The sequence below is a fragment of the Nicotiana tomentosiformis genome, chromosome 3 (assembly GCF_000390325.3).
Source record: "Nicotiana tomentosiformis chromosome 3, ASM39032v3, whole genome shotgun sequence".
Taxonomy (NCBI): Eukaryota; Viridiplantae; Streptophyta; class Magnoliopsida; order Solanales; family Solanaceae; genus Nicotiana; species Nicotiana tomentosiformis.
In genome coordinates, this window is record NC_090814.1 from 144,349,461 (window position 1) to 144,370,099 (window position 20,639).

Consider the following 20,639-nt stretch of genomic DNA (forward strand, 5'->3'; position numbering starts at 1 on the left):
TTAAATTGTGCTCGCTAGTCAAAGATAATATAGTATAATATCATGTCCACAAGGATTGAATTTAAACAGTGTTCTCGTAGTTTGTAGCTAGATTGCTATCCAGGAGGATCAAAAGTTGAGATTTATATAATTAATAATCTAAAATCTTTAGCTATTGATTAATGACAATCGCAATAAAATTAAGCAAGAAAATTATCAATGGGAGAAAATATGGGTTGATCGGATAGGTGCAAGATAATTGTTCGGGATCTAACTCTAGATAATTCACTTCTAATGTTCAAGTGAGTCTCTCGAATTCACTTAATTATCAGTATAATTGTTTAGTAGAAACTCCTCTCTCGATTAAGTCTCAACCTCACAATATGAATGAATTTAAGCTCGGTGAAGATATGCAAGAATTCTTAATGGATTGGTCTTTAGGAGAACCTCTTTCGATTATAGTCCTAACTAGGTTTAATCAAGGATTCAACTAGCCTCTTTCGATTACTTCAAAAAATCTATGAACTCAACCAACAATATAGCATAAATATATCACAAGTTATGCCTCTCTCGACTACAAGAACAAGTGAACATAGATGCAACAATTTAATCTTCTCAAAACGATTCAAATACATAAAAATAGAGTTATAATCCATAAACAACCATCAATACACCAAATTCATAAAAACCCAAAAGGTTCTACTCCATAGACATGGAGAAGTTCTTCACAAATAAAATAAAAGTATAGGAAAACATAAATATAATCCAAACCCGGATCTTGAGTGAGGAAGGAAGGATAAAATCCTTGTGCTCTTGCTTCTCCCTCTTCTCCTTAGCTTCCTTAGGTCTAAGGTATGTCAAAAGTATGTCAAAAATGGTATTTTGGGGTATTTAATCCGCCCCCAAAATAAATCCCAGATGAAACTAACCTTATCTTAGCGAAATAGGACTTTTTCCGGACAGGACATGTGCGGTCGCGCACTTGGAGACCTGCTCGCGCACTTGGTCGCGCATTTTGCACATTATTCTGCCCCAGGTGCGCGCCCAGGTGCGCGATCGCGCACTTGATTGCGCACCTGGGTGGTATCAGTTGGAAATTTGGGAAATGTAAAACATAAAAGTTGTATACCTTTTAAATATCTTTCCAACGATATATTATGGAGCCCAAATGGATTTATGAGCGAAACATTATGTGCATTTTACTGGACAATGCGGAGTATGCCTGCTCGATTCTTTGTTTCATTCTTAAAGTGCACTATCATCCGTTGATCCTCGAACACGATCCCAACTTAATCCTTGGGCTTTTACTCAGACTTCAAAGCTCCAAAATAGTATGAATTCATACCACAACATCTACATAGCTCGGAATCACTCCTACAGGGCATAAAACAAACAGTAAGTGCAAAACATGCCTAATTAAAGCTTAACATAAGTTAAGTGCAGTGAATTAGAGTGCAATAAACGACTAAAATATGGGATTATAGCCTACCATCCGCAGACACGATAGCAGCGGCATCGATGTTGAAGTTGTACTCCGATAACCTCAGCGCTGTAGAAACCGTTTTTGCTTATGAGTCCCCGATTATTTTGACCGCGATCGCTTCTCCTTTCACTTCTCACAGGTTTTCGTCTAGACCCGTTGTCACGACCCAAAATCTCACCTGTCATGATGGCGCCTATCTCAATACTAGACAACCCGAAAATCTCAATAAAATACCATATCTTTTAAATTTAAAAATAAAATAATTAAATTCAGCAGAAGAAATCTCACAATTTCAAATATAACACTCCCAAAACCCGGTGTCACTGAGTACATGAGCATCTAAATGAATACAAAGTCTGACTGATAAACATCACTGTGTGAAGTATAGAACAGTACAATAACTAAACAGGAAGGGAATCAAGTATACGGTCATCAAGCAGCTACCTTGATACTCTCCAATAGAAATAACTTCGAATTCTAGCAGCCGTCGTATCCGGGAGCACCTGGATCTGCACACGACGTGTAGATTGTAGTATGAGTACAACTAACTCAATAAGTAACAAGACTAACATCTGGGCTGAAAGAAATGATGAGCTCCGCAGGTATAGTCGAGTAAAAATAATGATACATAAATGTAGGCATGCTTTCAAGTTCAACAGTTAAACTCAATACAAGTGAAATAGAGCAATACTGCATGATATGAGGCATATGACATCTCACTAGAAAGACCTCATGTAAATACTGGTCACAAATTATCCGGTCACTTGGTACTGTTTATGGCCAATCCAGCCCAGGGGTGTTCTAACCCGTATATAAATACACATCGACTGACAGTCAGTCACTCAGTACCGTATAAGGCAAATCCAGCCCTGGGATAATTTATCCCCCAAATATAAATAATACGATCAAGATCCATGTCTAGGTAAACTCATTACAATATAAATAAGTAAGGCAAGTCCATGCCCTGGAAAGTCTATCCCGAATATCGATGATCATCTACGCTCACCGGGGGTGTGTACAGACTCCGGAGGGGCTCCTTCAGCCCAAGCGTAATACAAAGCCAATATGGCCTAATGCAGGCGGGTAGTCCTGATCCGTATAATAACAAAGCCTATAAGGCCTGCTGCAGGCGGGCAGCCCCGATCCATAAAATAGTAAAGCCTATAAGGCCTGCTGTAGGCGGGCATCCCCGATCCATATAATAATAACGTATAAAGCCATTATGGCCTGCTGCGTCGCGCAACTCAATCCCATAAATATCCTCACAATGGACAATTATTACTGAGTGTGAAATATATATTTTTGAATAATTAATTCAACAACAACACGACCCCATGGGTCCCAAAATATTGGCATGTAGCCTAAACATGATCTTTAATAGGAGTCTCAGATCAATTTCTCTAACACGTGGAGAATGTTCAGATAATAACATGATTCATTAATCTTACAACTGCACAGGATTTATTCAAGACACAATTTATATGGTGCACGTCCACATGCTCGTCACCTATCGTGTATGTCAACTCCAAACAATTTATATCATACCAAATTCGGGATTCATACCCTCAGAACCAAGTTTAGAAGTGTTACTTACCTCAAACCGTGTAATTCTTTACTCTGATATGCCTTTGCCTCGTGAATTGGCCTCCAAACACCTCGAATCTAGCCACAAATAATTCGTTTCAGTCAATAAAAATGATAGGAATTAATTCCATAAGAAAATATAAATTTTCCATCAAAATCCGAAATTTAAATTGTCGGTGGGACCCACGTCTCGGAACCCGACAAAAGTTACAAAATCCGAAATTCCATTCAACCACGAGTCTAACAATACTAATTTTACCAAAATCCGACCTCAACTCGACCTCCAAATATTCAAATCTTATTTTCAAATCCCTAAGTCCAAACCCCCGATTTATACCTCAAAAACATGTAATCTAGTCGGATTATTCGATGATAATTCAATATTATGGAGTATAAATGATCACAAGTGACTTACCTCAAGTTTCCCTTGAATTCTCTCTCAAAATCGCCCCAAAAATCGTGCTTGAAGGTCCAAAAAAGGCAAAACTCGGAACCCCTAGGTTTTTAACATTCTGTCCAGGATTTTCGCGCCCGCGATGATTTTTTTCGCACCTGCGATCTTCGCATCCGCGGCATAACTCTCGCACCTGCGGTGTCCGCATCTGTGATGGATTTCTTCGCGCCTGCGGTGTCCGCACCTGCGATGGATTTCTTTGTGTCTGTGGCTTCGCACCCGCGGCAAAACTTTTCGCACCCACGGTGCCTAGACATCCCATGCATTTTTCGTTTCAGCGACTAATTCGTCGCATCCGCGAGCTCGCACCTGCGGCCCTTTTTCGCGCAGGTGCGATCACACCAGATGCCCAGCTGCTTCAGCTCCTACTCCAAATCCAAATTCGATCGTTAAGCATCTGAAACTCACCCGAGGCCCTCGGGACCCCGTCCGAACATACCAACAAGTTCCATAATATAACACGGATCTACACAAGGCCTCAAATCATATCAAATAACATCAAAACGACAAATCGCACCTCAAATCAAAATCTATGATCTTTGAACTTTTAAATTCTTTATCTTGTGCCGAAATATATCAAATCAATCTGGAATGACTTTAAATTTTGCACACAAGTCATAAATGACATAAAAAACTATTCCAATTTCCAGAATCAGATTTCGAGCCCGATATCAACTCCCCGGTCAAACTTCCAAACTTAACTTTCTATTTTAGCCATTTCAAGCCAAATTCTACTACAGACTTTCAAATATTTTTTTGGACATGCTCCTAAGTACAAAATCACCATACGGAGCTATTGGAATTATCAGAATTCAATTCCGAGGTCGTTTACTCATAAGTCAATATCTGGTCAACTTTTCCAACTTAAGTTTTTAATTATGAGACTAAGTGTCTCATTTCACTCCAAAATCTTTTCGGACCCGAACCAACTAACCCGATAAGTCATAAATCCACTGTAAGGTATAAATTGAGCAGTAAATTGGGGAACAAGGCTATAATACTCAAAACGATCGACTGGTTCGTTACACCCGTTACCCCTACGATCACCGTTGTACGGTTGATACAGATCTCTACTAGACCTTGGTTCATGATCAATGTCTCTTTTGGATCTGTCACTAGCTCAGACGGGATAAACAGACCCGGAAGGGGCCCCAAGATGATCATCTTCGACCCTAATTTTTGATTGGTATCGGTTATGCACATCGGCCCAAGTTATAACCGGGTATTATACCAAATTTTGCTTCAACTGCTGCGAAGCCAATGAGCTTCGAGTATTGAGTCCTTGGGTGAAGGCCTGAACTGCCCAATCATCTACCACCGGCGGCAGGTCCATCTGTTCCATTTGAAATCTTGACACGAACTCCCTAAGCATCTCGTTATCTCTTTGCTTTACCTTGAAAAGGTCTGACTTCCTGTTTTTGACCTTAATGGCTCCGGCGTGCGCTTTTACAAAAGCATTTACAAGCATAACAAATGAGTCAATAGAATTGGGGGACAAGTTGTGATATCATATCATATCTCCTTTTGACAAGGTCTCTCCGAACTTTTTCAGCAGGACAAATTCGATCTCATCATCTTCCAAGTCGTTCCTCTTGATGGCGCACGTGTACAAAATCACATGTTCATTTGGATCAGTTGTTCCGTTGTACTTAGGAATTTCAGGCATGCAGAACTTCTTCGGGATCGGCTTCGAAGCTGCGCTCGAAGGAAAAAGTTTTTGAACAAACTTTTTGGAGTCTAGGCCTTTCAATATCGGTGGTGCTCCAGGGATTTGGTCGACCCTGGAGTTGTAGGTCTCCACCTTCTTATCGTTGGCTTAGATCTTCTTTTCTCCCGTTTCTACTCGTTTTGTCAATTCTGCGAGCATCTTTATTATCTTAGGGTTGGTCCCGAATTCAGCTTCATTTGGCATATTTGTGGCTGGTTTATTTCTGCGAGTGTTTTCCCGGGACGGTTCGGGATCAACTCTACTGGGAGCGCGACTTTGGTTCTGCAGTTGGGTTATCGCTGCCTGCTGAGCCTGCAATATTTCTAAGTTCACCCGTAAATTGATCCCATCTCCTTCACCGTCACGAGTAATTTGGGCTACCGATCGGACTCCCCCGCGGACGCTGTTCTCAGGATCGGTTGGCAAATTCGTGTTAATGGCCATATGTGAGTTGGCGTCGATCGGGTCCGCGGCCGAAATTCTGTTGGGATCGGCAGGGGGCACCTCGTTACCGGTCACCGTATTATTGTTCTCGTCATGGTTGCCAGACTCAGCACCCGTGTTTAGACGGGCAGATTCGGAGTTCGACATTTTTAACTTTGACCTGAAATCAAAGACATTTCAAGAACAAGTGTGAAGTAGGGTGTGTTATGGAAATTTGTATCAAATTACCACTATTATCCTTAGCCCCATGGTGGGCGCCAAACTGTTTACCCTCAAAATCGGATAACAATTAAATTTATGAGTGATTTTAAGAATATGCGGATTAATTCGATACAAAATGATAAATTGAGTTAGAATGTACAAGTAAAGATACATTAAATTCAAACCATGCAAGGATGATGATTCCAGCCTTAGTGACTTTTTCACCCTCGATCCGGGCTCACAGTGAACAATATTGATGAACGAGAGAAAGAGCTTACAATAACAGTGAAATAGTAGTATATTTGCTTTGGAATGTGTGTTACAATGTGCCTAATGAATTACTGGACCCCCTTTATATAGTAGGGGAATCCTACTATAAGTACAACTCTATAAAAGATAAAAAATCTTCTGTTTAACTGATTGCCGGTTCTTCATCGATACGTGCCGAGATCCACGCTGTGATATTCGACCGGTCGCGGATATTACAGCCTTCTGTTGGTCGTGCTTGATTCCCCGACAATGTCCTCCGAAGTCTTTCAGGATTTGGATCGATCTCGAATCATGACCCCGATATTCTCGAAGGCAGACACGTGTCCCCGGATTTTGACTCGATGAGACCTTTACTTCGATTCCGATCCTTCGCAATCATATCTCGAGCTCGTTTTATCCTATTGGAGGCCGGAGTGTATCATGAGCTCGGTTTTTACCCGTATACAGTTATTAGTATGAAAGACTTCATGTATGATTATGAATTGGAAAACTTTCTATCGTTAACTTGAAAATATATATGTTTTTCAAAGAGTTTGCGCAGTTAAATTGGTTTTCATACATATAGTTTGGGTGCATCATATGGATTGGTTCGCTCGGATCGGGTAGTGTGCCGGGTGTCGGTAACATGGATTTAGATCGTGACACACCATCTCCCCTTCTTCTTATTCTAGTTTGGTCATCACTTCCACCGCCTCCGATCACCATCTCCTTCTGTCTTTCTTATTTCTCGGTCAGATTTAAAAAAAAAATTTGGTTGTTTTGTTTGCTGACATGTAATTTTTTTTTATTGGTCTAGTCTGTCACCTCAAAAGAAGGTGAAGTTAAGTTCACGCAGCAATTTTGGTTTAGAGTTGTCAAAATTGTGTTTAATAGACACATTTTATACAGAGTTAAAGTGCTTAATAGGAACCAATATTAGTTGAAGTGTTTAAACTAAAGTTAGTGCCAAATTTAATGCGCTATCCATGTATTTGGCCTTTTTGAAATAAAAAAAATCTAAGAGACGCAGAATATTTAATATTTGATCTAATAATACAAAATCTAGATGTTTCAACCTTTATATTGGGGTGTCTTGGAACTACCTGAAATTCAAATCACACCAAACCGATTATATGTATAGGGTATAGTAATAGATTTTGTATTTTTATTTAAGCCCTTAATTTTTGAGTTTTTAGTTTTAGAAAACTAAAACGTTAATTTGGCTTTCAAAAATCACAGTAATGTTAGAAATTAGCAATTTTATCTTACAGAGTATTAGCCTGTTTGGCCAAGCTGGAGAAATCAACTTATTTTGAGAAGTGTTTTTTTCAAAAGTGATTTTGAAAAAAGTACTTTTGGAGAGAAGCAGTTTGTATTTGGCTAATCACTCTGAAAAGCACTTTTGGGCAATAATTTGTGTTTGGCCAAGTTTTTCAAAAAGTGCTTTTAAGTATCAAATTACGAATAAAGACATGAATAGATTTACTTAATAGTTAATATTATAAGTAAATAAATAATCTTAAAAATTTGTTATTACATGCAATAATTAAATCTTTTCATTTTATTTAAGTAAAATATGAAAATAAAATTTAAAAGTACTTAATTCTTTTAATATAAGTTAAATATATTAAAAATCATTCAACAAATATAAAAGCATTCACCCCTAAAGTCACTATATATTAGAAAGCTATCCTAAAAATAATAAGAAATATTTATACATTAATATTCTAAATATTAGATTTAACGGTTATTTTGGTATATAGTATATTTTGTTAAGAGTATTAGTAAGAAGAAAAGTCAAAAGTGCTTCTACTTCTACTTTTGGGAAGAAGCTATTTTTTTCTGCTTCTAAGTAACTCTGCTTCTTTCAAAAAAAAAAAATACTTTTGGCCTCTTGAGAAGTTTGACGACAAGCTATATGTCTTCTTTGCTTATAATGCATCCACATGCCGCGATTTGTATCAAAAGAAAATATGACATTTACTTCAGTGAAGATATTCCTTCATTATTATAGCACAGTACCTCAATTCTTTTTAAAATAACACGCCGTCAATCTTTCTTGTTTCTCTCCCTTCTTGCTATACATTTTTGCGTTCGGTTTACAGAGGATATAAGAGAAGAAAGAAACAGGAAGATCAGAAAGGTGTAAAAAGAATGTAGACCTCCTCTTCTTAGAAGTTACATGGTTAGCTTGCACATAGACTTTTACAGTCAAGACTCCACAAAAATCCACAGAAAAGAATTCATTCTTCATTTCTCTATCGTCCCTTCTGTCTTTTCCTCTGACTTAGTTTCGGCGTCAAAATTCTTTCCAAAGCCAAGTTCTGACATATCTTGCTTTGCCATCAAATTCCTGCAACACGCTCATGAAACAATCAATAGCTTGCTGTCTAAATTCCCATACCAGGATGAAGGATTGCTGTTTATAGTACTATATAGCACATACTACATAACACAATGGCCTACAAACAGCACAATTTAGTCAAACCACTTTGTTAGAAGCCATCAACATGTGTTAAAGTGCCACAAAAAGCCTCACGATTTTTCAAAAAAAAGACGGTTAAAAAAGGGAAACTCACATTCCTTCCCTTCAAATTGAGCATCTACTGGCGGTATCAATTAAGACCCACCTAATACATTAGAATACTGCTACTCATGTAAGGCAATAGGTCCAAATTAAACTCTCACATGCAGGGGCTGACTAGCAAGAAATTCAAAATCAACAGGTACCAATATTGGATTGTTCCTTACATTGTAAACATGCTTCTCATAACTCATAAAAACACCAGATAGAAGAAAATTTGAAGTTGCACCATCAGGTAATATGAGAGAAATAAGTCTGATTGTTCCAACTAATCTGCCATCATCCTCTGCTAGGTGCATAATCATATTAATTAACAGTTGAGACACTGCCACTTCAGATAATTGATCATGTTTTAGATTAGGAAAATTTTCCACTTTTGTGCCAGGGGAAAAATAAATTACAGGGATTCTTTCCGATACACTCCGAGGCAAATTTGCACATATTGAAATGTTGAGACGGATTTAAAGCTAAATAGTAGGGGTGTCAATAGATATTTAAAAACCGACTAAATCGACCAAACCGAACCGTACTGAGCCGATTTTTAGGTTTCTTTTAATAAAACCGTAGGTTTTTATATAAATCTATAACCGTATCGATAATTAGGGTAAGTTTTTAATTTTACGAAAATAAACCAAAAATACCGAACCGTACCAAAAAAAGTTACACGTAAAAAATATATTTATATATTAAGTTTAAAAATAATAAAGCATGAAATTTTTCTTTGGGACTTGGAATTATGAAAACGGTTACAAGTCAACAAGTAATTAAAACTCAAAATTCTAATTCCCAAACCTATTATGTTACTCCTATTGAAACTAAATTATTTTCAGCATATTAACTAGCAAGACACAAGGTATTCTAGCGATTATGAGTAGCAAACTACAATGTATCGAATATGTTTTCTTTCGTATGATTCATATTTATCTTTTTGAATATTTAATCTTCTATAAACTTTATTCTTGAGTCCCAACTTGATTAATATCTTTCCACTCGCGTTATTTATATTTTCTGTCTTTACTTAGTTTCTTTTACGCTATTGTAGAATTCCATACTCTTGCTATCTTTCATATTTTCTTAATTCATCACCCTTTAAACAATAAAATTTTCTAGAGATTTTTGCTAAGTCCTATAAAAGTACGTATATTATTGCATTCTACTAATGATTTTTACATGATATTTAAAAAAATACCGAAAATTAACCGAACCGTACAGATACCCGAAGAGAAACTGACATGATTGAGACGGTTTCGAAAAGTCTAATTTTGGTTATACATAATAGAATAACAGAAAAATTGATATAGTATAAATTTTATAAAATAACCGGTCGAACCGAACCATTGACACCCCTACTAAATAGTGTAGTTGGCCTTAAGCAGAAACTTGTTCTAAGAAGTTATACAACTCGACATTGTATAGTGCAATGACCAAAGTGAAAGACCTTTGAGGTGTATATAAGTTGTGTGCTAAGATGTACTTTTATATAGAAGAATTAAATAGTGTAAGAAGTTCTCCAAAACAAACCAACGGACGTACTTCTCCATGCGGCACTCCAGGTACTTTCTGGAGAGGTGTCTACACTGTTCAGATTTATGCCCAGCGGATTTAAGACAATTGAGGTATTCCTTCTTCTCCTAAAATAGACCAAAAAGAACAGAAAATAAGAAAAAGGAATTGAATGTCCCATGGAAAACCTATGTCCATCACGACCAATTTCCATCTTTCATAACAAAAATAGGAAGGAACATGCAGAAGGCATCACCAAAACAAATTAGCTATGAGAGTTCAAAGGGAATTTACCACGTCACATAAATGCATGTGATCCAAAGGGAAAACTCCTTTCTCTGGTGGAACCGGTCTCAGTCCTCTATTTCCACCAAATGCTCCCCCTTCAATGAATTGAAATAAATATTTGAAAGACAAGAGTAAAGAATTAGGAAACAAAAACTCGTACAAATAGGACCGGAAAGCATGCTCCCTTTGGTTTAGGTTGTTGCGCATTACCTGTGGCTTTAAAATAGGCTCAACCTCCTTGTGCTTCCAAAAAAGAAGCTTTTAAACTACCTCTTGATTCGTTTGAATGGCTTATTTAGCTTTGTCCCTCCAGAAATGCCTTGAAATGTCTCAAATGCCTTTGCATTGTATTTTTCATAATAAGGCATTTGAAAAGTCACTTTTTGCTTTCTAGAAAGAAAAATATATAGTGTCTACTAGATTAATTCCAACTTCCTATCAAAATATCATCCTCTTGGTTTCCAATTTTATTACTTAATAATTAAAATGTCGCAAGTTTCACAATGAGGACAAAGAAACATATCGGAGTTGGTGAAATAAAAGCTAGGATTTCTTTTATAACTGTGGTGTCCGGACAATCTTGTACACACCGCGACTAATCACACTATACCGGCTACTTCCCACCAGCACAGGTAACAGGTAACTCTGTCCACCAAAAGCTTAGATAGATGGGAATAAGTCACCTAACTTTTTTACCTTTTACTATGATGTGAACCCTAGTCTTCCATGTACATTCCAGTTTCATTAATCACTAGCCCAAAAGAGAAAAGAGAATTTATTTGATGCACGTGATTCTACGTCTGTTTAATTATAAGAAGCTGATTATCATAAAAACTTCAGACATCAAATAGGTTTGGCAACATATGCAACTTTTGTTTAGAACCTGGATCCAAGAAGGTTCATATTATATCAAGACTGCATAGAGGTAATATGCACCTTCCAAAAACAATAATAAAATATTTGCCGGGTTCATATTATACCCGGCAAATAATAAAATATGATGCTGAAACCAATCCAATCAAGCCATTTACTTTGCAAGCTTCAAGCCTTACTCTAATGACATGGGAGAACGATAAAAAGTTAACTCCTTCGCATAAATGATTGGCAAGCGTATATGGTGAAAACTAAAAATAGTTGTTACAGTCATAGGTTGAGGACCAAACTCAAAATGCTAAATATCAATAATCAAGTAAGAACCACACACACCCATTGATATAACTTTTCCCGGTAAGTTACACAGATAAGATATACCGTAGTATTCATTCTGTCTAATTTAGTTGAGACTAAAAAAAAGAACCCAAGTAAAATTGAAACAGAATTCAATCAAACTTACTCGTGACTTAAGTATGCCATCATAATCCGCTTGACATGAATTTTGTTACATCACTTACTAAGTAGGTGAGTGCAAAATACAGTAAAGCTAATTTTGTGCTTCTTTAAAATATCTTCTCCATGAAAAAAAGAAGAAGATAACTTCTCAATGAAAAATCACATACTCGTGACAAATTCTTATAAAAATGGTGGGCATCTAATGAGAGAAGTAAACATAGAGAGTAAAATCACCTGCACTCATTCCGGAGACGTTGATTGTTGTATCCTGCTGTCGTCACCGTGATTTCTTTCGGAAGTCTGATAACAGACGGAGCAGAGAAGCTTTACCGAGTGGACATCAAAAAACAAAGGAGCAAAGAAGTCTTTTTACTGGGCTTCAATTGGTGGCCCAACTCCTCCGAAAAAAACAAGATGGGCTGGTCTCAATGATGTCGCATATAAATTTTTAGGACCTTTGTTCATATTGAATGGAGTCAAAATTGATAAGGAGTTGTTTAATGATTCTCGAACATACTTATGCCAGAACAGGCCAATCTGATCTTTCACAATAAAGCGATAGATGCAAGTTCAAGTACCGAGAAGATTGATTTGAAGCGGGGATGCCCAAAAAGGGGATAGCGAGCGCGGAACGGGTCCAAGGAATCCAAAAAGTAAAAAATCGGATCTATGTCCAACGGATTACACCTAGCAAGATAAAGTTTTTTTTAACTTCAATTCATTTTTTTTTCTCTCCACCCGGACCAACAGGCTTGGCCAGCTTTTTTCAAACTTGACGGTCAAGTTATTGAATGCGTTGGTAAAGCACAGGATTACGACCGAAAAGCGGAGGTTTCCTGGAAGCACTTTTGTTTTCAACAACAATATGGTAAAGGAAGGCGCCTTGAATATCTGAAATTGTCTAAGTGGAAATAGTTTTTTCAAAGATTCTATATAAATTTATCTATGAAACCGAAGGTCATATTAACCCCAAAAAAAGTGATCCAAAAATGGATTTGACCTAAAGTTTCAGGATATGTCCGGCCAAAGATTTTACCTGCCCTTTAGAGTAAGTCTTTTCTGTTATCAATGAAATCGAAAGAAAAAAAAGGTCCGTCCCTATAGCAAGCTTCCTATTGGCGTGTAAATGTGAGATTCAGGTCTTGAAAAGAAATTCTGAATGTTGGAAATTGAATTTCAAGGTTTATGGGGCTAAGATTGAAGTAATAATTTTCAATTATGTTGTGTTGTCATGCCTATATAATTTACACAGAATAGGGTGACGTGGGATCAACCCCGGGTACGTGCGTGGTAAGATAGAATAGTGATTTAAAGGCTTAGGAACAACTCTTGGCACGTTCGAGGACGAGCGTATGTTTAAGTGGGGGAGATTGTAACGACCCGACCGATCGTTTTGAGAATTTATGCTCCTTTTAACTATTTGAAGTCTTGAATAACTTCCTACGAGGTATTATGACTTGGGTGAATTGTCGGTTTTGGTTTTAAGGTATTTCGGAGTTAGCTTGGAAGAATGAATTTCATGTTGGAAGTTTAAGTTGAAATAGTTGACCGGATGTGGACTTATGTCTAAACGACATCGGATTCGAATTCTGATAATTCCAATAGCTCCGTTAGGTGATTTTGGACTTATGAGTACGTCCGGAATGTGATTGGGAGGTCCGTAGTGGAATTAGGCTTGAATTGGCGAAAGTTAAAATTTTGACGATTTTTGGTCGGCAGTGAAAAATTTGATATCGGAGTCGGAATAGATTTTCGGAAATTGGAGTAGGTTCGTGGTGTCATTTGTGACGTGTGTGTAAAATTTGAGGTCATTCAGACGTGGTTTGGTAGGTTTCGGCATCGTTGGTGGAATTTGAAAATTTAGAAGTTCTTAGGCTTGAATCCGAGGGTAATTTGGTGTTTTGATATTGTTTTGAGTGATTCGAAGGCTCGACTAAGTTCGTATGATGTCATGGCGATTTATTGGGATTTTCGGCTTGCCTAGTATTGAGATAGGCACCATCACGACATGTGAGATTTTTGGGTCGTGACAAGTTGGTTTCACTACATATAAAACTTCATTACCCTTCCTAGTTAAGTTTTAACTTAATTACATGGCCATATATAATTTATCAATTATATACAAATTAGTTTTAAATATGTATCCCTTTATATTAGGAATTGAATAAGGAATCGATTATTTTTCATCTATGTTCTCTCTCTCCTACGCTCTCTCTCTTTCTCTCTCCGCCTCTCTCTATCTCTCATTCATGTTGCACAATTGATGTTCAAATTGAAATTGTCAATCAAAAACTTAGAAATTTTCTCATTCATGTTGCACAATTGTTGTTCAAATTGAAATTGTCAATCAATAAATTTTGAAGGTGTTTAACTCTCTATTATTGACAACCATTAAAAAACTTTGAAACTTTAAATTTGAATTTGGATTTTTAAAAACCACCATTTATTTAGATTGAGTGCTGTTGCAAATAATTGAGAATATTTTTTGGAGTTTATATCTCAATTTGAGGGTGTTTGGTGAAGATTAGACTTGATTTTGGTTGAATTTCAGATAGAAACTCGAAGAAGAAGAAGAAGAACACATGACATACAATATACTTACGCAATTGTAGTAAAGTTGTATTATAATTATATGTAAATTGTATTATCTTGTAGTTATATTTTTTTTTATTTGAATGTTGTATGAAAGTTGAAAAATAGTTGTATAATGTATGAATCGTTGTATAAAATTTGTATTTAAGTTATCGATACTGTCTTTTTACATAAAGTTATTGATATGTATCAAAATTGTATTAAGAAAGAAAGTTTTGGTTGGAATTTTAGAGAGGAAGAAGCACACACCATATACAAAATATATACAAATCAGATACAAAATATATAAAAAGACATATTATATAAAATTTATATGAAAATTATATTTAAGTTATATGATGTTGTAGATGTATTTTAACCGGTAAAAATAATGTATGAAAGTGGCAGATAAGTTGTAGATTAGTTGTAAATAAGTGTATAATGTATAATTAGTTATATGAAATTTATTTTTAGTATGTATGAAAGTTGTAGATAAGTTATAAATAAGTTATATATATTATATAATTAGTTGTATATAATTTATTTTTAATTTATATGATGTTGTAGATGTATCAAATTTGTACGAAATTTATTTTTTAATTTGTATATTGTTGTACCGTACAAATTTATCATCTCTCTGTTCTACTTACACTTCAACTCCAACTAATCTCGAGATCATTGATATATATATATATATATATATATATATATATATATATATATATATATATATATGTCCTGTTTGCGATATTCACCACGGTAATCCAGGTTAGGTACATGGCTATTGTTGGGTCCTTCCCATTCTTAGAAGAATTGTACCTTTTATGATTAGCTGAACATATATAAGAAACAAACAAACGAAAAAGATTTGTTGAATGAAAATAATGAATCCTTGGCAGATTTATGAGTCCAAAGAGACGCTAATTATGAATAAGTAATATGTCACGATCTTATGCAAAGTGAAACAGAGCTTGGTGAAGCCGGAATTAACTTTTCAAAAGTTGAGAATATTTACAGAAGTTTTGAAAAAGGACATGGAGGATAGCACAATCTGTTCGGAATTAACTTCATATGAAGCGTGGCGTCACTGCCCACGAATTTTGGCTCTCAATTACGGAAATTTTGGGTGGAGAGAGGTAGTAGAGAATAGGGAAATTGAGGGGAGGAGAAAAAAAAAAAGTAAAATGGTATAACTAAATCCCCTAATTTAAGGCACTAGTAATGGATTGTATATAAATGGTAAGAAAAACTTGTTTATATTTTTAACTTTTTATTTGATTCTTTTTTCTTGTAATCCTTAATTCAAGATACTAATATTTTATTTGGCCTCAAGGGGGCTTTGGCCTAACCTTTGTGATCGATATGCTGACTGGGACTGAACTTAGAAGTCCTTAAAATGAGCTAAAAAACTTAAAGAGTTGAAATGTTGTCAAGCTCATTTTGCTAAAACTTAAGTTTGATTTTCACCGCCTTTCCCTGCAAATTCTCCCTACCGGCCAGCTTCCCTCACCCAAAAAGAAACGGAACACTAAATTCTCTCTTTAGTGTCTTCCCAAATTCCAGAACGTTTATCAATATTTCCTAGAAACAAACACACGGGTAAATGACAGCACAAATGCCTAATGGAAAAATTGCAATCAAATTTGACATCATTCTCCATTGTAGTCCTTAGCATTGCATCCAGGAATTTGTAATCAGTTTCATGAAAACAAGAAATGCTCTTGCTGTCTTGCATATAGAGGTTTGCAAGGTCGCATTGCAAACTCTTGCTTGATGTTCTAATTATTGGAAATACATCCCTGCACTTCACGGTCCAGATACTTGAGGAATATTCATTACTTGAATCAGTCAATGTTCCTTTCTTTTCACAGAAACTATAATAGCAGTAACGAAAATAAGGAACTAAGTATAAAGCTGCAAACTAGAGGAACAGTGTGTTTGCACTTTGCAGCAAAGCAAAAGCTTTCTACCACCAAAAATGGATATACCTGAAGCAGGCAATACCCAGGGAACAATGCACAGTTTACAGCCGAAAACTTCTGAGGTTTCCTCAGAAGAAATGTGTACAAGGATTTACAGAAAATACTGGTCGTAATACTGCTCCTATAGTTGATGGATATTGATCTGCCACATCCGAAAGCTTGCTTCTGTTCCGATTGGCAACAATTGAATAATATACATCTGCAGCATAAGTAGCTAAGCTACTCTATGAGAATGAGTGTCAAGTGGTGTCAACCTACACATATGGGGGTGCTGAACTACCACTAAAACTGAACTTTTTAAGCTTCCTTTCTTGGATGAAGTTGGCTGCAAGATAGAATTTGATTTAGTACAGAATACGGATATCAAATATAACCAGCTGAACCAAAATAATGACAAATATCAAGAACTATTCTGCCAAGAAATATATATGAAGGAAATTGGCTTGTTGACACTGAAGAAACTCGAATCAAGTTCTAATTGGGAGTCAATTAATAACATTATTACAAAGAAGTTCTGGAGCCTGATGTGGGGTAGGGGAAACTTGAGAACAATTCTAGCCTATAGGCAAATGAATACTCACCACCCCTATGTGCCATCCATGACTACTAAAGTCTCTAAAAGTAGTTGCATCCATTTCCTGCAGTAACACAACTAAAGATCAGAGATTTGGGGAATCATACAGCTGTATGTGTGTAAGTAGATACTATGAGATATACACCTTAATCCAGCTACTAGACAAGCCATATGTCTATGTTGAAGTCTCATTAACTCATGTCCCGAGTTACGTAAAGTTAAATAGCAAAACACAAGCTATGGAAACTACAAAAAGAAGGCTGCACACGAGACATTCCAAATAAAAATTTGCACTGAAAATGGAAAGAGGAACTAAGGCAACAGTCATTTATTCTATATGCAGTTACTCCTTGCTGGCGGTAGTCGGCAGGGGTATGTTCGAGATAAGGATATGGCAAAGGTCTTGCAAATATGTGGGAGAAGGGGCGAGGAATCAGGAAAGAGAAAGGAGCACTGAGAAATCATTATGTACTGATCAATTTTCTCATTTATGCTCTTGTTAATATTTGGTATCTCCATCAAACAAGGAGATCATGATCTTCTCATTCCATTTCCGTTTTCCTTGCTAATATCAAACCTCAGACAAAAGATAGACAACATTCATCAAGATGAGTCAACTCCAAGAAGGCAATTAGAATCTGGTATCAAGGGAGACTTACAATGCTATAGATGGGAGGCACCATTCTCTCTCCAATAGACTTTATTACAGGCATAACAGAAAAGCGTGGTGCCAAGTCTTTTGATCTGAAGGTCCACCTGAGATATACAAAAATTTAATGTATTCTCTCAGGATACAAGTTGAGAAGGAAGCCTTCCTACTAAAATAACCAGAAATTGGCTCAATTTTTCACTTACCCAATGTAAGAGAGTATAGAGAACTGTGCCCATTCTCGAACCAACAATCGGAGCCAGTAGTTATGTATTGAATTGTCCACATTTATCAGAATCTGGCAATTAAGATACCTGATTATCACAAGTTTTTAGAGTAGAAAATGACTACTAGAACATTAAAGGTGGGTGTCCATACCGCCAGTTCTGCCACTGCCATCATAAACATTGCATTTTGAAATTTTCTGTACAATCACACAGATAGAAAATTAAAGCTCAATAATTCATGAAACACTGAATCCAGCAATGTAGGGTACCATATGAAACTTAGCGAATGTTGCATACTTGAGCATTATGTACTTTGTGTAGATTGCTTCATGCATTGCAGGGATTTCCTCATCTTCTATAAAGGTCAATTGTTCTTGCAGAACTACTAAGTTCTGTGATATGTGGTTGAATATTACATAAAATGAAATGAAATAGCTAAGTGTGAGAAGTACCTGTATTATACACAGTTATAGAACATTAATATCAGGTGTGAACAATAATGAAATGAAAAAAAAAACAATAATGCAGTAGGCGATGCTGCACACTCTTTCAAGTGGTAACAACCTAGTGAGAACTCACAGAGAAATAGGGTACAGAAGCTCTGTAGCCGACAAGAGTCAAGTAGAAAATAGATCCGAGAGCAGCTGTCATGCGGCGCTCTTGTATTGAAAGACGCTCACACGTTATGCAGTATCCATAAGAAATGAGCAGGAATGAAACAAAAGTTACTGTTTGGAAGAGAACTCCGGTAACATAGACACCAAATGATATCCACAGAGAGCATACGTGATTATAAAAGCATGAATACCTGCAAGACAACATCAAATAGAAAAACGATAAGAAAAAAAAGAACATCCAATGAGCAAGTTTAACTTCAGAATGAATATACATACAGCTGTTTTATTCATGAAATAGCTAGAGAATATAAACTAAGGTGTTGAATCTAAAAACTTTTAATATGTTAGGAAATTCTACCATACTACCCTTAAGAGACCTTAGCAGGCCATGATTAAGTAGTTAAAATGCAGTTCCTAATAGTAGACATCGGATTGAATACTTGTTTCATAAATTTGCATCAAACTGTCAAATTTGGCGAAAGGCTTTATTTATCCCAAATATTAGAAAAATGGCAAAAAGGCCTTACCAGAAGAGGAAAGATAGGGTAAGCTGCAGAGTTTTGATCAGTGGAACAGAAGCCAGCGTCCATTGCAATCTGTTCGTCTGTTCTAGTGCACATAAACAACAAGATTATAGAAACAAATTCCATAGCTCGACACCAAAAGATAAATAAAACTGATAAATTTTTCAGAAAAAAAAAACTGCCAAACGCATAACTCAGAGAAATTGATTAACTTTAAACGGATAAACCTCGACAAATCATATAGGCAACAAATCCTTTCGAGGAGCTTAATCATTTATTAAGAACGAACAAATTCATGACTGCCGAAATATTGTACTCACCGAATATTGTAACAGCAAAAATTAAACTACCACAACACAAGCATAAGAAACTAATTCAAAAGTGAGACTGGAAAGAAAGAACAGAAATAGAAAAGGAAATTGACCTGAAAATGGCGGTTTTTGCAAGTATTGAAAGTCCAGGAACAGACGGAGACGAACCAAATTAACGTCAAAATGAAATAAAGAGGAGGAAGCGTCTGGTACTCTTCGTCTATTTTGCTGGAATCATGTAAATTTTCCATAATTCCCCTACTTCCAAAAGTCCAAACACCCACCTTCTGCTTATTTTCATTCTCAACACCAGGCCATTTTGCCCTTTCTATTTATACCCACGCACCACGCACCACGCACCACGCACGTTCTCCTTTTTTGCTTTTCCTCCTTTTCCCTTTTCTTTTTGTTGTTTTTCTTCTTCCTATATTTTTTCCCAATCTTTTTGCCTTTTGGTTTCGAATTTCCCTTTGGGTAGAGGTTTCAGACCCCACTTGTAAAATTTTTTATTGTTGGTTTCGAATTTCAACTACTACTACTTTACAGTTAAAATTAATTTCCTGTTATAATTTTATTAACTTTTTCCTATTCCACTCTTCTATTCCCTCCTTCACCATGAATCAATTTTTGTATATGTAAGGAAAGAGTTTTTTTTTAATTAATATGCACATACTAAATTCTCGTAATGATGAAAAAAATTGATCATTTGGATGTTAAATATAGGATTTTGGTATATAAATCAGTCTTGTAATTGGTTTGCTATTGATTCATTTTTATTTATTTCTTAAATCGTATAATCTAGTGTTCAATATGGATATCAGTTTTGTAAAAATTATAGTTTACATGCCCATATCTTTTCAAAATATTATCGAACGTGATTAACAATCAAAGTGCATTTACTCAACACTGGAAATGAACATATATAAAACCATTTAACAAGTCACTTAATCTTTACTTAATTGGATATGATATATAGTTATTAATATCAAGTTATAATTACTTAACTTGGGGTTCAAGGACTAATGCACATGTCCAATTGATCAAAGAAGTTAAGAATGTAAGATTCCGTAGAAACGACTAAAGCTAAAGTTGAGTATTATCGCTCTTATAGAGAATTCGAGTTGGTATTCATGAGTATTAATTACATGTTTTACTAGTATTACAATGTAATATAAGACTAGTAGTTAATATGGCCTTATGCAAAGTAATGAATTGTTACGCGGGATTTATATATGAGTATTAGAGATTGATTTATTCAAGTCATAGTTCAATATGGCGTGTTAATTAACCATTGCCCATTGGTGATCTCTTCTAATTAATCTTAACAAATTCCTTTTGCCCCCAATAGTACGTCATTACAAATGTTATTTTAATTATA

At 36.0% G+C, this 20,639-nt stretch overlaps 2 protein-coding genes across 2 annotated transcripts; both read right to left on the bottom strand.

Annotated features, from left to right (window-relative positions):
- Positions 1 to 8,081: 8,081 nt before the first annotated feature.
- Positions 8,082 to 12,148, bottom strand: LOC104088150 (uncharacterized). The gene is made up of 4 exons (XM_009592786.4): positions 12,041 to 12,148; positions 10,484 to 10,572; positions 10,220 to 10,317; positions 8,082 to 8,455 (listed from the first exon to the last, which is right to left on the bottom strand). Exons 1-4 carry the CDS (start codon positions 12,048 to 12,050, stop codon positions 8,353 to 8,355), a joined length of 300 nt encoding a protein of 99 aa, XP_009591081.1. The 5' UTR covers positions 12,051 to 12,148; the 3' UTR covers positions 8,082 to 8,352.
- Positions 12,149 to 16,182: 4,034 nt separating this feature from the next.
- Positions 16,183 to 19,583, bottom strand: LOC104088149 (uncharacterized). Its single transcript, XM_009592785.4, has 9 exons — positions 19,375 to 19,583; positions 18,954 to 19,030; positions 18,389 to 18,617; positions 18,107 to 18,261; positions 17,961 to 18,006; positions 17,789 to 17,880; positions 17,593 to 17,689; positions 16,941 to 16,997; positions 16,183 to 16,684 (listed from the first exon to the last, which is right to left on the bottom strand). Exons 1-9 carry the CDS (start codon positions 19,510 to 19,512, stop codon positions 16,574 to 16,576), a joined length of 1,002 nt encoding a protein of 333 aa, XP_009591080.1. The 5' UTR covers positions 19,513 to 19,583; the 3' UTR covers positions 16,183 to 16,573.
- Positions 19,584 to 20,639: the final 1,056 nt, after the last annotated feature.

Coding starts and splice junctions, on each gene's coding strand:
- LOC104088150 (XM_009592786.4), bottom strand. Junction 10,318..10,483: donor ACATGCATTTATGTGACGTG/GTAAATTCCCTT, acceptor GGTCTATTTTAG/GAGAAGAAGGAATACCTCAA. Junction 8,456..10,219: donor CTGGAGTGCCGCATGGAGAA/GTACGTCCGTTG, acceptor AGCGTGTTGCAG/GAATTTGATGGCAAAGCAAG.
- LOC104088149 (XM_009592785.4), bottom strand. CDS start 19,512: ATGGAAAATTTACATGATTCCAGCAAAATAGACGAAGAGTACCAGACG. Junction 19,031..19,374: donor GCAAAAACCGCCATTTTCAG/GTCAATTTCCTT, acceptor GCACTAGAACAG/ACGAACAGATTGCAATGGAC. Junction 18,262..18,388: donor CTTCTGTACCCTATTTCTCT/GTGAGTTCTCAC, acceptor TGTATAATACAG/GTACTTCTCACACTTAGCTA.